Here is a 15,864-nt window from a genome sequence, read left to right as displayed (position 1 = left end):
GCCTGGCCTGCTGTGTTTTTCCAGCATCACATTTTTTAACACTGGTCTCCAGCATCTGCAGTCCTCACTTTCTCCTGGTTAAAACTCTCTGAACCAATTGGAACTTTGATACCTTTTCAGAAAGGGACAGACCCATAGATCAGATCTGCTTGAAAAATCCCACTAAGTTGGTAACCAAAGGCAGCAGCGTGTGTCCTGGGGTTGTGTTCTAAATTTAGGATCAAAGCATGTTCTTTGAAACCAATCAGATAAACGGTGCCTTGTTACAATGATAGACCAGGCTCAAGAGATGAATGGCCACCGTGAAAAAGAAGCATTTACAATGTATTCAAATTTGCTGATACAAAAATAGATGGGAGGGCATGTTGCAATGGGGACATCAGGAATCTACGAGTGGATATAGATGGGTTGACAGTGGGAAAAAACCTGGCAGATGGAGTTTAATGTCGGAAAGTGTGAGGTTATGTACTGTACTAAGAATTAAAAGGCAGGCTGTTTGGGGAGAGTCCAAACTATCTGCAGCACAGAGGGATCTGAGTGTTCTACATGAAAGACAGTTAGCATGCAGGTGCAGCAAGTAATTAAGGCGGGTAGAATTTTGGCCTGCATCACTCAGGGGTGGGGTTTAACAATAGGGAAGTCTTGTTCCTACCAAATAGTGTGTTGCTAACACCTGGTGTGGTGTGTGCAGTTTTGTCCCCATCTTTAAAAAAGGATATACTGGCATTGTCGCCAATCCAAAAAAGGTTCACTGGGCTAATTTGTGGAATGAAGGATTTTTGTATTTGTTCATGGGATGTGAGTATCAGTAGCTGGGCCAGCATTTATTGTCCATCCTTAGTTGTCCAGAAGACAGTTAAGAGTCATTTGGTACAAACCATGTTTTGTGGAATTATGGAAGGAGTTGGCTGCCAAATGAAGGCCTATTCTCCCACAGCTCAGGAAATTCCCAAATTCCATCCTGCTGTGTGTGGTAACTGATTTCCAGGTTAGGATGGGAGTGCATGGATTAGTTTATTATAAATCAAACAGGGAGAGGCAAAAGGAGCCAGTGTTATCGTTCCTCATTGATATTGGAAGATAATTGGTTAATGCTGGGTCTGGTCTGTAATGGCCCTTGTTTGTTATAAATAGCCTGCTTTGTATTATGCTATGCAAGGGAAACTACTGTCTGTGGTCCCACACCCTAAAATAAGAGGCCTTGCTAGAAAGTTGGGAGCATTGTCCAAAATAGATGTCTAGTTATACAGAAGAAAGCACTCCTCAATAGAGTGGCTAGATGCTGATGCTTGGGAAAACTGATGAATCATTAAGTAGCATTAAACATTCAATTGTTTCTTTCTTTTACTCTGCAGAACTGTGTGAGCAGGAGTGTAACGGGCAGAAAGTGATTTACTGGCAAGTCAAGTACCCGTTTTTTCTTGCCAACCGTGATGTATCCTTTCAGGTGTCCTGCTTGTTTTTCTAACTGCGATGCAGAGAAGCCCCTGGTGGGGTTTCGAAGGGACACTGCATTGGGAATTCAGATTTCTTTGACATTAGAATTCATTTTTTCTCAGTAGTTTTGAGAAAATGGTTTGTTGCCAGTTGAAGTTTTATTCAATGCTGTTTGAATGTGATCTCAGTGACCTTTTACAATCCAATGATAAATGCATTAATGTGGTGAAATATTGGGATCCATTATAAGACATAAGACATAGGAGTGGAAGTAAGGCCATTTGGCCCATCGAGTCCACTCTGCATCCCTCTGCATCTTGGTAGTGCATTGTGGCATGCTGCTGAATTGTTTTTGCTATTGCAGTCTTCAGAAAAAGGAAAGTAATTGATATCTCTCAGCGATCAGTTTAAGTGTATTGCAAAAAAAATCAAAGCACACTTTTGATGTTATAGTATGGAATTTATTGCTTAAAAGGAAACTGGATAATTACTTAAACAAGAAGTTGTAGAACTGTGGAAATGAATTAGGGGAATGGAGCTAATTGTATAATTCCTTCTTTCGAAAAGTGTACCGGGTGCTACTGTCCTCGTGGGGCTAAATTCACATACTTGGCCTGACAGTTTAATCTAGTTATTTAGAGATACTCAGGGGACACAGTTGGATGTTCTAAAACCTGTGCTATCCTCGGCAAAGTGCAAAAATAACCATTTTCCTTTGGTTCCTCCCCCTAGCTAGACCCTGAATCCTCCAACATGTTTGGGATGTTATGAGGCCTCCTGTGTTTTCCTAGATCATCTCTGCAGGAGTTCCTCAGGGTAGTGTCCTTGGCCCAACAGTCTTCAGCTGTTTAATCAATGGCCTCTGCTCCATGATAAGTTCAGAACTGAGGATGTTTGTGCAATCACCAGCAATGTTCAGCAACTCTGCCGATACTGAAACAGTCCATGTGTGAATGCAGCAAGACCTGGACAATATCCGGGTCTGGGCTGACGCGGCAGGTAACATTTTCCCCATGCAGCTAACCAAGAAATGACTGTCTGTGACAGGAGAGTGTTTAACCCTTTTCCCTTGACATTCAGTGGCATTGCTATCACTGAATTCCTCCTCTCTCAGCACCCAGGGGTTTTACTATTGACTAGAAACTGAAGTGGACCAGCCATATAAAATACAGAAACAAATTGCTGGAAAAGCTCAGCTGGTCTGGCAGCATCTGTGGAGAGAAATCAGAGTTAACTTGCTTTGAAGAAGGGTCACTGGGTCTGAAATGTTAACTCTGATTTCTCTCCACAGATGCTGACAGACCAGCTGAGCTTTTCCAGCAACTTCTGTTTTTGTTTCTGATTTTTAGCATCCACAATTCTTTCAGTTTTTATTCAACCATAAAAAATACTTAGCTACAAGAGCAGTCAGAGTTTGTGAATTTTGCAAGTAACTATCCAGTAATCTGTCTCCTCAAAGCCTGTCCATCTACAACTCTCACGATTCATCATGGTGATTCAGTGGCTACCACTGCTGCCTCACAACATCAGGGACCCAGTTTGATTCTACCCTTGGACAACTGTGCAAATTCCATACACACATTCTCCATAGAATCCTTTACAGTGTGGAAACAGGCCATTTATCCCATTGTGTCCACTCTGACCCTCTGGGGAGAATCCCATCCAGACCTGTTCCCTTACATTATCCATATAACCCTGCATTTCCCATAGGTAACCTAATATATACACCCCTGAATACTGTGGGTAATTTGGCATGGCCAATCCACCTAACTTGCACATCTTTGGACTGTGGGAGGAAACCAGAGCACCTGGCAGACATGAGGAGAGCATGCAAACTCCACACAGACAGTTGCACGAGGGTTGAATTGAACCTTGGTCCTGGCACTCAGAGAAAGCATGTTTAACCACTGAGCCACCACTCTGCCCTCGGGTCTGCATGGGTTTCCTCCAGGTGTTCTGGTTTCCTCCCACGGTCCAAGGACGTGCAGGTTAGGTGGATCGGCAATGCTAAATTTCCCATGTTGTCCAGGTATGTGCAGGCTGGGTGAGTGAGCCATTGGAAATGCAGGTTACAAGGTTAGGGTAAAGGGTTGGAGGGTCAGTGCGGACTCGATAGACCAAATGGCCTGCTTGGACACTGTAGGGATTCTATGAAGTCGTGGTGAGCGTGGTGAGCGTGATGAGCGTGATGAGCGTGGTGATCGTGGTGAGCGTGATGAGCGTGGTGAGCGTGGTGAGCGTGATGAGCGTGGTGATCGTGATGAGTGTGGTGAGTGTGGTGAGTGTGATGAGCGTGGTGAGTGTGATGAGCGTGATGAGCGTGGTGAGTGTGATGAGCATGGTGAGTGTGGTGAGCGTGGTGAGCGTGGTGAGTGTGATGAGCGTGGTGAGCGTGGTGAGCGTGATGAGTGTGATGAGTGTGGTGAGTGTGATGAGCGTGGTGAGTGTGGTGAGCGTGGTGAGTGTGATGAGCGTGGTGAGCGTGGTGAGCGTGATGAGCGTGGTGAGCGTGGTGAGTGTGATGAGCGTGGTGAGCGTGGTGAGCGTGGTGAGCGTGATGAGTGTGATGAGTGTGATGAGTGTGGTGAGTGTGATGAGCGTGGTGAGTGTGGTGAGCGTGGTGAGTGTGATGAGCGTGATGAGCGTGGTGAGTGTGATGAGCGTGGTGAGCATGATGAGCGTGGTGAGTGTGGTGAGTGTGGTGAGCATGATGAGCGTGGTGAGTGTGGTGAGTGTGATGAGCGTGGTGAGCGTGGTGAGTGTGATGAGTGTGATGAGCATGGTGAGCGTGGTGAGCGTGATGAGCGTGATGAGCGTGATGAGTGTGATGAGCGTGGTGAGCGTGGTGAGCGTGGTGAGTGTGATGAGTGTGATGAGCGTGGTGAGCGTGGTGAGTGTGATGAGCGTGGTGAGTGTGGTGAGTGTGATGAGCGTGGTGAGCGTGGTGAGCGTGGTGAGTGTGATGAAATGCTCCTCTACGTGCCTGGACGAGCACAGCTTCAGTCAGGTTTGAAACATGACTCCATCCAGGACAAAGTCGCTTGCTTGATCAACATTCAGTCTGCCATTTTAAACATTCTTCCTTTACCACTGAAGCACAACAGCAGTGTGTACCATGTGGAAGATACAGCAGGAACTGATCAAGTCATCTTCGAAACCTTCCAAACGTGCAACCTCCACCATCAAGAAGGTCAAGAGCAGTAGATATGTAAGAACACTACCCCTGCACGATACCCCCTCCATACCATTCATTATCCTGAGTTGGAAATATATTACTGTTTGTTCACTTTCACTGGATCAAAATCCTGTCACTCCCTGTTTACAGTTAATGAGACAACAAGGACTGCAGCTGTTCAAGAAAGCAGCCAACCAATACCTTCTCAAGAACAATCAGAGATGAGCAAAAACTACTGGCCTGCTGAGCAATGCTCATTCCCAAGAACAAAAGCCGCTTCTGGAAGTGTATTATTCAATCTTTAAAGAGGGAGCAAATTACTTCCAAAGAAAGTAGCAGTGTAACTTTGCAAAATAAACTGTTTCTCCGTTATTGTAACAGTATTGAAGAAGGTCCTGTTGTCATTATGTTACTGGTGTTGTAATCCATAAACCAAGTCAAATTCCTACTATGGCTGTTTTTGAGAATTAATATTAACCTCGACATAAGTGATCTTGATGTTGCATTATCACGAAACACTCGTCTGTTCCATGTGTGCCCTTGTGAAGCCTGCTCTATGTGCCTCAGTCACATGTTGATGTGTTTGCATCTTAAATGACCTCTGAAGTAGTCAGTTGAGCCCTGTAGTAGTTTTCAAATTGCTATGAATGTGCAGTAATGAAGGAATAACTGAATGAGAAGATTTAAATTCATTTTTTTGTTTCTGTAATCCTGTGATATGAGATTGAAGTTAGTTTAAAAATGCAACCTTTCAAGTGAACAAAATTGTGTTATTTTGAGTCATCACGGTTCATTCTCTAACTTCACCCTCAGTATGTTTACAGTCGTGAACACCATGATTTGGATATTGATGGACGAAAGATTTGGGTGTTTGTGGCAAAATGTGTGCCTGGATTATCTGTGAAATCTGGTGTCATCAGAGTGGAGGACTATCATCAAAATGTGGCTGGGGAGAGTGATGGTAAACAAGGCACCAAAGGTACCATAGGTTTTCAACTCTCAATATTGCCTTAACATTTCAAATATTCAGTGAAAAATGGGAATCTTTTTAGACTGTTCATCTGGATTGTGTGTTCTGATTCCAGCCTTCCAGGTTGGCTTGTCTGGACGAAGTATTTTGAGCTATGTAATGATATTCAGTGGGTATGATAGATAGGGCAAAGTACTCCCATACATTGCTTTCAGAAACAGATTATGTGGCACAACCGGTCCATGCTGGTATTTACAATCTTGTCACCACATAATCCTCAGCTGCAGTACTGGTGGGGAACAGGTCTGTCACTGTGTAGCACCAAGGTATGGTTCTGGTGGGCACCGACCTGTCACTGTATACATTGGGGTACTGTAATAGTGGGATCAGATCTGTCACTGTAACAATGGACAGTGTGGTGGAGACAGATCTGTCACTCTTTAATACTGGGCTGCAGGACTGGTGGGGACAGGTACAAACACTGACGTGGTTCCCCTGAATGTTTTATTGAGGAAGACAGCAACAGGCTATGCCAGCTTTGATCCTTTATTGACTATGAATCCATGGAATAGCTATGACCCATAGGGTTTTGAGTTGTGTATTCAACATCTTCTCTAAATAGAGTTGAAGATAGGACGAGAAGGGAGTGCATGATGGTAAGAAATTCCTTGGCGCAGCTCAGAAAAGTTCAAAGTTAAATTCTATCAGCCCCACTTGGGTAAATTTATCATTCTAAATTTGTTAATAAATGTAGTCTGTGGTAAGATTGGTTTGTGGTCTGTCCTACAGCCGACATTTTGTTCTTGCAGTGTTCATGCATTACTTCGATAGCCCTGGGGGTATGATCCCAACATTTCTTGTTAACTGGGCAGCAAAGGTAGGTGGCTTCATTTATGGGAAGAAACATGTAATTGTTTATAGGAAATTATTTTCCAGCTTGTGACTGTGCTGGAAGAATCTGTAACAGATGGTGATAGGAAGTTAAATGTCTTGGAATCATCAGTCAACTCCTGTTTGTGGAAAGGTGATGTAACTGAATGGATGTGGGAATAGCAGTCTGCTCTTTGCTGGAGTTGACACGTTTCAGTGAGAGACAGAAGATCAGGGAAGGTGAAACCAGTCTCTCAATTGCTATCCTGTCACAACAGTTGATCTAGGCCGGACCTGGCTGTGGTGCCCTAGGTCATGCAATGTTTGCCAGGAATCAGGATTCATAGAACATAGAACATTACGGCGCAGTACAGACCCTTTGGCCCTTGATACTGTGCCGACCTGTCATACCAACCTTAAGCCCATCTAACCTACACTATTCCATGTATGTCCATATGCTTGTCCAATGATGACTTAAATGTACTTAAAGTTGGTGAATATTCTACCGTTGCAGGCAAAGCATTCCATACCCTTACTACTCTCTGAGTAAAGTAACTACCTCTGACATCTGTCCTATATCTATCACCCCTCCATTTAAAGCTATGCCCCCTCGTGCTCGCTGTCACTATTCTTGGAAAAAGGCTCTCCCTGTCCACCCCTCTAACCCTCTGATTATCTTATATGTCTCTATTAAGTCACCTCTCAACCTCTTCTCTCCAACAAAAACAGCCTCAAGTCCCTCAGCCTTTCCTCGTAAGACCTTCCCTCCATACCAGGCAACATCCTGGTAAATCTCCTCTGCACCCTTTCCAAAGCTTCCACATCCTTCCTATAATGCGGTGACCAGAACTGTACACAGTACTCCAAGTGCAGCCGTACCAGAGTTTTGTACAGCTGCAACATAACCTCCTGGTTCCGGAACTCAATCCCTCAGCTCTGACAGATAAAAATGAATGACTTGGCCAGAACCAATGAAATTTTCTACCTTTCATGAGAAAATTAGGAAGGACAATTTCTGTTTAAAGAGTCACCAGGGGGTCCATATGTTTTTGTTTGGGAAGTCCATTGTGAAAGATTTTAATAGCACAGCACTTGGAAAGCAGTGATAGAATTAGGCGGAATTGGCATGGCTTTACAAAAGAGAAATTACGCTCGACAAATCCAATGGAGGTTTGAGGCACGTAGCTAGTCGGGTTAATAAAGGGGAGCCAGTGGATGTGAACTAAAAAAAGGAAAGAACTGTGGATGTTGCAAATCATAAACAGTACTTGAAATTTCTGGAAAAGCTCAGCAGGTCTGGCTGCATCTGTGGAGAGAAATCGGTTAGTTTTGGGTCAGGTGGCCCTTCAGAACTGATAGCTAGGAAAATGTTGTTCTTTTGCAAAAGATAGGATTGGGGGGGAGGGGTAAGGAGTAAATTATAGGTGGCAACAGAGCCCGAAGAGAGAGAAGAACAATTGGACAAACAATGGATTAGTAACAGCCGAAGACAATGAATGGGTTGTTGTAATAAACCATGTGGTAAGGCCCTGTTGGGGGGGGGTTTACAGGAAGGACATGGGAGAAAGTGCCTCAAGCCTGAAAATGATTGAACTCTATATTGAATCCAGAAGGCAGCAGGGGTCCCAAGTGACTTCAGCTTGAGTGGAGTTTTGTTGGAACATTGCAACAAGCCTGAGACACAGATGTTGGCTGGGGAACAACATGTATGTTTGGCGTGGCAGGCACCCTGAGGCATGGTCATTTTTGCAGATAGACCATGGAGACTCTGTGAACTGGTTACCCAGTAGAGGTGGTTTACTTGGACTTTCACATAAAAAATGAACATATAAAACTAAAGTGCGTAGTATTGGGTGGTATGCTGTCATACACAGACAGGAAACAGGAATAAAGGGAGCTAAATATAATATCTCCAAATTTGCAGGGAGGATGCTGAGATGCTTCAGTGTGGTTTCGACAAGCTGTGTATAAATGGATCACAGATGAAGTATAATGTGGAGAGATGAGATATTATCCATTTTGGAAGCAAAAACAGGAAGGCATGTTGTTTATTATTTAAATGACAAATGAGTAAAGGGGAGGTATAATGGTACCTGGGTGGTGTTGCACACCAGTTGCTGACAGTAAGCCTGCAGGTGCAGCAGGAATGAAGAGGGCAAATAATATATTGGCTTTTGACAAGAGGATCAGAGTACAGTTGTACAGGGCCTCGGTGAGACTCCCCCTTCAGAATATTGTGTGCAGTCTCCTTACCTGAGGAAGAATATTCTGACTACAGAGGGAGTGCAACAAAGATTTACCAGACTGATTCCTGGGCTGGCAAGAGTGACATGATGAGATGGGATCAGTTAGGAATATATTCGCTAGCTTAGAAGGATGAGAGGAGATCTTGTAGAAATCTATAAAATTCTAATAGGGCGAGAAAGGGTAAATGCAGATAGAATGCTCGTGATGATTGGGGAGTCCAGAACTGGGATCATGGTCTAAGGATGCATTTAGAATGAGATGGTGGTGAGCCTGTGGAATTCTCGGTCACAGAAAGAGGTTGAGGTCAAAGCATAGTTTTCAAGAAACAGTTAAATATAGAACTTTGGCTAAGAGGATCAAAGGGTGTGAGAGAAAGCAGGAGCAGGGTACTGAGGTGAGCAATAAGCCTGATTATATTGATCCAGCTCCAAGTTTCTGTTTTGGGTTTGCAGGAGAAGAAGAAGCCTCAGACATTAGCTACGGGGACATGCTCAGCACCTTTTTAAAAAATAATCTTGCAGCTGCTCTCGAGATCGCAGGCATACTTCGAGGTCACTTAGTTATTACATTTCAGTAGTAGTAGCAAAAGATTATTATGTTGATTCTTTTGTGTTCAAAAATGCAAAAAAAAAGTCTGTTTTCTCAGATGGAGTTTTTTATGGCACGCTTGGCAAGGCATACACATGGATAGCTCAGACTTCTGTCTCTTAAACTGCTTTTAGCCATATAATTTATTTGCATAATTTTTTTTAATTGTAAAAGAGTTTTTTTTAAGTTTTCTGGAGCTTTTGGCGAGGGCTACAGCTGTGGAGTGGGATTTTTTTAATCAGAGGATTGAAAGATGTCTGCCAGACTCAAGTCATTTTAATTTGATCGGCTAAGTGGTTCATTTTATTTCAGATTTTTGTTTTTATTTTTGCATGCTTAATATCCTTTGGGTGAGGAAGGGTGTTTTTTTCAGTAATAAGATGCTGTTGAAATGTTGCTTCAAGGTTTGATGTCATTGAGGGCACACAGGTGACTCGGAGTTAGATGGCTAGCAGATCTGGAGAAGTGATTACACCACAGAATCAGTCAGACAGGTGGGTGACTGTCAGGAAAGGTAAGAATGTATTCACAAGTCTCCTGTGTCTATTCTGCTCTCAAGCAGATATTTTACTTTGGATAGTGTTGAGAGGGACACTGTTTCAGAAAAAATAGAAGCAGATAGATCGTGGGCACTGAGAATGAATCTTAGAGAAGACAGGGTTTGATAATATTTAAAATAATTGTCATAGGGTCTTTCCTGTTAGAGGCATAGGTGGGAGATTCTGTGCCAGAGTGTATGAATCTAAGATGGTATATTGCTTTCCTGGTGTCAGGATTAAAAAAGTTTCAAAACATTTGAAGCATATTGTTAAAGGGGAGAGTTGAAAAGTCAGAAGTTATTGTAAACTTTGGAAGGAATGACATACTTAAGGAAAAGATGAAGGCTTTCCAGAGTGAATGTAAAAGGTTCGGTAGAAGATTTATTTTAAAAATCCTCAAAAGTAGTAATCTCTGCTTTGCTCTAGTCCCAAGCTTGAATGAGGGAAGGAATAAAAGGAGAAAGAAGGTAAACCAATAGCTGAAGAGGTGATGTAATGTTCAGGGGTTCAGATTTTGGATCAGTGGGATGTCTTCTGGGGCAGAAAGGTCCATTTCAAAAAGGATGGGTTTCACTTGAACTGGAAAGGGACTAATATCTTAGTGGGAAGATTTGCAACTCCTATTCAGAGGGACACCCCCTCCCTAGCCCGTAAGTAGCAGAGCAAGTAGAAAGATAAATGAGCATGTTTTGGAATTTGAAAAGAACCACTAACTTAGAAAAGACAGACAAGCGCAAGTCAGAAGGAAGTAACTCTATGTAAGATTAAACTGGATTTATTTCAATGCAAGGGGTCTTACAGGTAGGGCTGGTGAACTCAGGGCACGTGGGGAATATGGAATTGGAATGTCATTGGGATTACAGAAACTTGACTAAAGGTAGGGCAGGAGTGGTAGTGCATTGCCTCAGGTATCACATGTTACAGGAAGGATAAAGGGTGGTGGGGTTATTTCAGGAAAATATTGTTGTAAATAGAGAAGATATTTCTAAAATATTGTCCAGTGAAAATATATGGGTTGAAAATGAAATAACAGGAATTAGCTTGATGGGATTAGACTATAGTCCCCCACTATTTAAAGGTAAATTGGGGAACAACTGTGTGGAGAAATCTCATATGTAAGAGTAAGAAGATTTTAATAAACCTATTTCCAAACATTGACTAGGGCTATCATAGTGTTGAAGGTTTAGATGGTGAAGAATTTTAGGTGTGTTCAAGGAAATGGATATTGATAAAGACAATGTTCCTACGAGAGAGCAAAACGTGGCCTTCACTTGGGAAATAAGGCAAGCATGACACTGATAGTAGGGGAGTACTTTGGGGATAGTGATCATAATTCTATTTTTTTTAAAAATCTATGGAAAAGGATAAGTCTTCCATAAAAGTTAGTTTTTAACTGGAGAAAGGAAAATATTAATAGTATGACAAGAACTTTTAAAAGTTGATTGGAGTAGACTGTTTGCAAGTAAAGGGGTGTCAGATAAATGGGAGGCTTTCAGAACCAGAGTTCAGCTCATTATATTCCTGTTGGAGTGAAAGGTAAGGCTAGTCAGTTAGGGAACAATGAATGAATAAAGATGATGAGGCTCTAGTCAAGAATCTAAAACAATCATAGATTTGGCCAACCTGAATTCAAATGAATCTCTTGACTAGTATAAAGAGGGGATCAATAGCATAAAATTCTTAAAAAGAAGATCAGGAAGGCAAAGAGGGGATATGAGATAGCCTTGGCAGGTAACGTTTGCGTGGGTTTCCTCCGGGTGCTCCAGTTTCCTCCCACAGTCCAAAGATGTGCAGGTCAGGTGGATTGGCTATGCTAAATTGCCTGTAGTGTTAGATGCATTAGTCAGAGGGAAATAGGTCTGGGTGGGTTACTCTTCAGAGGGTCTGTGTGGACTTGTTGGGCTGAAGGGTCTGTTTCCACACTGTAGGGAATCTTTTTAAAAAAAAATCTTTTTTTTATCTGTTTCTATCGTGGAGAAATAAATGGAGGCAAGGGAAATAGATACTGATGTTTTTGAAAGCAGTTCACATTATAGAAGAGGAAGTGTTGGAGGTCTTAGAAAATATGGGAGTGGTTAAATCTTCAGGACCTTTTATCAAGTATATCTCAGAACGTTATAGGAAGTTGAGGAAGTTGCAGGAATCCTTGCAGAATTATTTATCATTTCTAACTATGGATGAGATGTCAGATGATTGGAGATTGGCTAATCTTGTACTTTTGTTTAAGAAAGAATGTAAGGAGAAGCCTGGAACTCTCCTATGTGTCTGACCTCCATGGTGGGTAAGTTGTTGATGATTCTGAAAGATAGGATTTATATGTTCCGAGAGGTAAGGAATAATTAGGGATAGTCAGCATGGTTTTATACAAGGGAAACAGTGTCTCAAACTTGATTGACTTTTTTGAGGAAGTAACCAAGAGGATGGAGGGAAGAGGGATGGATGTTATTTACTTAGACTTATCGAAAAATTTGACAAAGTTCCACATGGTGGACCAATCAGTAAAGTTAGATGCATGGGATTCAGGATGAACTTTCAAATTGGATACAAAATTAATTTATCAGCAGGTGACCCTGCGAGTGGAGGATTATTTTTCTGACTAGAGGCCTGTGGTGTTCCAGAGGGAGCGGTGCTAGATCCACTTTTGTTCGTGATTTTTTTTCATAAATGATTTAGATGAGAATATAGAAGGCTGGTAGGTAAGTTTCTGGATAACACCAAAATTGGTAATATAGTGGACAGTGAAAAAGGATATCTAAGATTACAAAGAGACCTTGATCAGTTGGGTCAAGAGCTGAGGAGTGGTGGGGGAGGGGGGTGGAATTTCATTTGGATGAATGTGAGGTATTGCATTTTAGTAAAATAAACAAAGACAGGACTTATTCAATTAAATATAGGGCTTTGGGAAGTGTTGTAGAACAGAGACCTCAGGAGTCATGTGCATATTGTTTTGAAGTTTGCATTCCATGTAGACTGGTTAAGAAGGCGCTTGGCCTTCGTTGCTCAGACCTTTGAGTATTGGAGTTGGGACATGATATGGAGGTTGTACAGGTGAGACCTATTCTGGAATACTGTGTCCAGTTCTGGTTGATCTTTTGTAGGAAAGATATTATTATGGTGGAGTAGGTTCCGAAGATATTTACCAGGATGTTGGAGGGAATGGAGGGTTTGAGTTATAAAAATAGGCTTGGACTTCTTCTACTGCTGCTAGGAGGTTGGGGGTGACTTTGTAAAGGTTTGTAAAATCATTAGGGGTGTAGATAATGTGAACAGCAATTGTCTTTTCCCTAGGGTTAGGGCCTTCAAGACTAGGGGCATATTTTTAAGGTGAGAGGAGAAAGGTTAAAGGGGGTCATGAGGGGCAGTTTTTTTAGCGGTTGGTGTGGAATGAATTTCCAGAGGAAATAATAGATGTGGGTACTGTTATAACATTTAAAATACATTTTAATAAATACATGAATAAGAAATGTTTCAGAAGGATATGGGCCAAGTGCAGGCAGGTGGGACTAGTTTAATTTGGGATTATGGTTGGACCAAAGGGTCTGTTTCCATGTTGTATGATTCTGTGACCTTTTATCTTTGCCAGAGTTGGGTCTCTTTATAAATTGCACACAAACCATTACTAAACCATTTTTAGCTTTTCAGTGGTGTTGAGCGCATACTTGCAGAGGAAAGAGGGAATCTGTAGTTTGATTAAACACTTCAAAGTTTGGGAGAAGATTTGTAGCTCGGGTGCTCGTTGTTGTGGTTCTGTTCGCCGAGCTGGGAATTTGTGTTGCAGACGTTTCGTCCCCTGTCTAGGTGACATCCTCAGTGCTTGGGAGCCTCCTGTGAAGCGCTTCTGTGATCTTTCCTCCGGCATTTATAGTGGTTTGTCTCTGCCGCTTCCGGTTGTCAGTTCCAGCTGTCCGCTGCAGTGGCCAGTATATTGGGTCCAGGTCGATGTGCTTATTAATTGAATCTGTGGATGAGTGCCATGCCTCTAGGAATTCCCTGGCTGTTCTCTATTTGGCTTATCCTATAATAGTAGTGTTGTCCCAGTCGAACTCATGTTGCTTGTCATCTGCGTGTGTGGCTACTAAGGATAGCTGGTCGTGTCGTTTCATGGCTAGTTGGTGTTCATGGATGCGGATCATTAGCTGTCTTCCTGTTTGTCCTATGTAGTGTTTTGTGCAGTCCTTGCATGGGATTTTGTACACTACGTTGGTTTTGCTCATGCTGGGTATCGGGTCCTTCGTCCTGGTGAGTTGTTGTCTGAGAGTGACTGTTGGTTTGTGTGTTGTTATGAGTCCTAGTGGTCGCAGTAGTCTGGCTGTCAGTTCGGAAATGCTCCTGATGTATGGTAACGTGGCTAGTCCTTTGGACAGCTGGAACTGACAACCGGAAGCGGCAGAGACAAACCACTACAAATGCCGGAGGAAAGATCACAGAAGCGCTTCACAGGAGGCTCCCAAGCACTGAGGATGTCACCTAGACAGGGGACGAAACATTTGCAACACAAATTCCCAGCTCGGCGAACAGAACCACAACAATGATTAAACACCCCTTATTCCCATTTATATGTGGATCTGGATCAAAGGATAGGCAATGGTCATACATTGAGCTTAGAGTGACTGCTATTCTGAACTGTGATAATTGATACGCATATTTAAATTTTGGATAACTTATTTCAGGTCATTAACACAATCGTGTATTTCTGCAGACTGGAGTGCCTTCATTTCTGAAAGATATGAACGAGGCTTGTGCCAACTACCCTGAGTACTGCAGGAATTCTGGGAAATAATAGCCATACTGCTGATTCAGATTTGATGCTCAAAGGATGAGAAGACTTGTCCCAATTTAAATACCCTGTACCTTTTTGCTGTATAGTATTGGATTACACTGTTTGAGCAGTGCAGAAATCATGTGCTCATCAATAAGACGGTCTGCACTCACTGCACTGTATAGCTCCCCTTTTTATACTATTCTTCTTCTCTAATGAGACCTTGGCATCCTGTCACGTGATGTTAACAAACGTGAAATATTGACCATCCAGAAACTACACTTTCATAAGTGGGCAAAGGTTCTGCAGTCTTAATCTTAGCCATGCAATGTTTCAATGAATGAGCAATGGGGACAAATGGCAGGTGTGGAGTCGAAGTTTCTTTTGAGTGAAGCAGGGAGAAAATTGTCACTGCACTTTGAATTATTTGGGATTTTTTATGTCTCTTGGTATTTGAATTTATTTTCCATTAGCTATGTATAGGAGATAGCTCTCCACTGCTCACTCTTAATTGGACTGTGCATTGTAGGGATAACTTCATGGAGAGAACAAGAAAAAAAATTAATAAATATTGCTGAGCCTCTCCTGAATCTAGATCTGAAGATTTTCTGTGTGTTATTTACTCTTCTTACTCCACCTTGCTTCCATCCCTCTTTATTTTTTCTCAGGGATTTAGTGGAGCTTATTTTGTACTTGAGGCCCACATGTGGTGAACAATGTGGTTGAGTGTAGCTCAATGACTCACTTGTTGAAGAAACTTTTAACTGCTTAGTGAGGGATTATAAAATGCCAGCTGCTTACGTTCACATTCTGTATCTGTCAGTTCTACCTCTGTCCTGGAAAACAACTTAATCCAAATATTCACTGCTCTTGAGCAGTAAGTTGGAGCATGAGCTGCTGTCTAATTAAACTTGATATGTGAGTTTAGAATACCACCGTATTCTGAATGAGTACAGGGCTGTGGTGCAATGTCTTTCCCATTTCTTGATGGACTGCATATTATATTTAGTGGAATTATTAATGTAAATCTTGGCATGTTCCTAGCTATCCACTTTAATGCTCTGCTTATTATTCATCATTATTAAATAAGGCATCCTCTGGCTGATATCATATCAGAATGCAAGATTTAGTATTGTATTCTGTAAATCCCTGACTGGCCTTTCATGAAATTGGACGCTGAGCACAGACTTTTTAAGGCAGTGCTGACATTTAGATACTTAATTCTCTCTGTAGTGGTCCGAGGTGTTGTCCTTGTTTTTTGCACTATCTCAGGTCATGT

General features: G+C 42.3%; 1 protein-coding gene across 1 annotated transcript in view; it reads left to right on the top strand.

Moving 5' to 3' along the window:
* Positions 1–14,606, top strand: part of pctp (phosphatidylcholine transfer protein) — a 57,602-nt gene extending 42,996 nt beyond the window's left edge. The window contains exons 3-6 of the mRNA XM_060844417.1: positions 1,356–1,435; positions 5,426–5,591; positions 6,392–6,459; positions 14,526–14,606. Coding sequence (XP_060700400.1) covers positions 1,356–1,435; positions 5,426–5,591; positions 6,392–6,459; positions 14,526–14,606 — 395 coding nt within the window. The remainder of the gene's footprint in view (positions 1–1,355; positions 1,436–5,425; positions 5,592–6,391; positions 6,460–14,525) is intronic.
* The last annotated feature ends 1,258 nt before the right edge of the window (positions 14,607–15,864 follow it).

This window comes from Hemiscyllium ocellatum, chromosome 25, assembly GCF_020745735.1.
Source record: "Hemiscyllium ocellatum isolate sHemOce1 chromosome 25, sHemOce1.pat.X.cur, whole genome shotgun sequence".
NCBI lineage: Eukaryota > Metazoa > Chordata > Chondrichthyes > Orectolobiformes > Hemiscylliidae > Hemiscyllium > Hemiscyllium ocellatum.
This window is presented reverse-complemented; position numbering and strand designations above follow the sequence as displayed.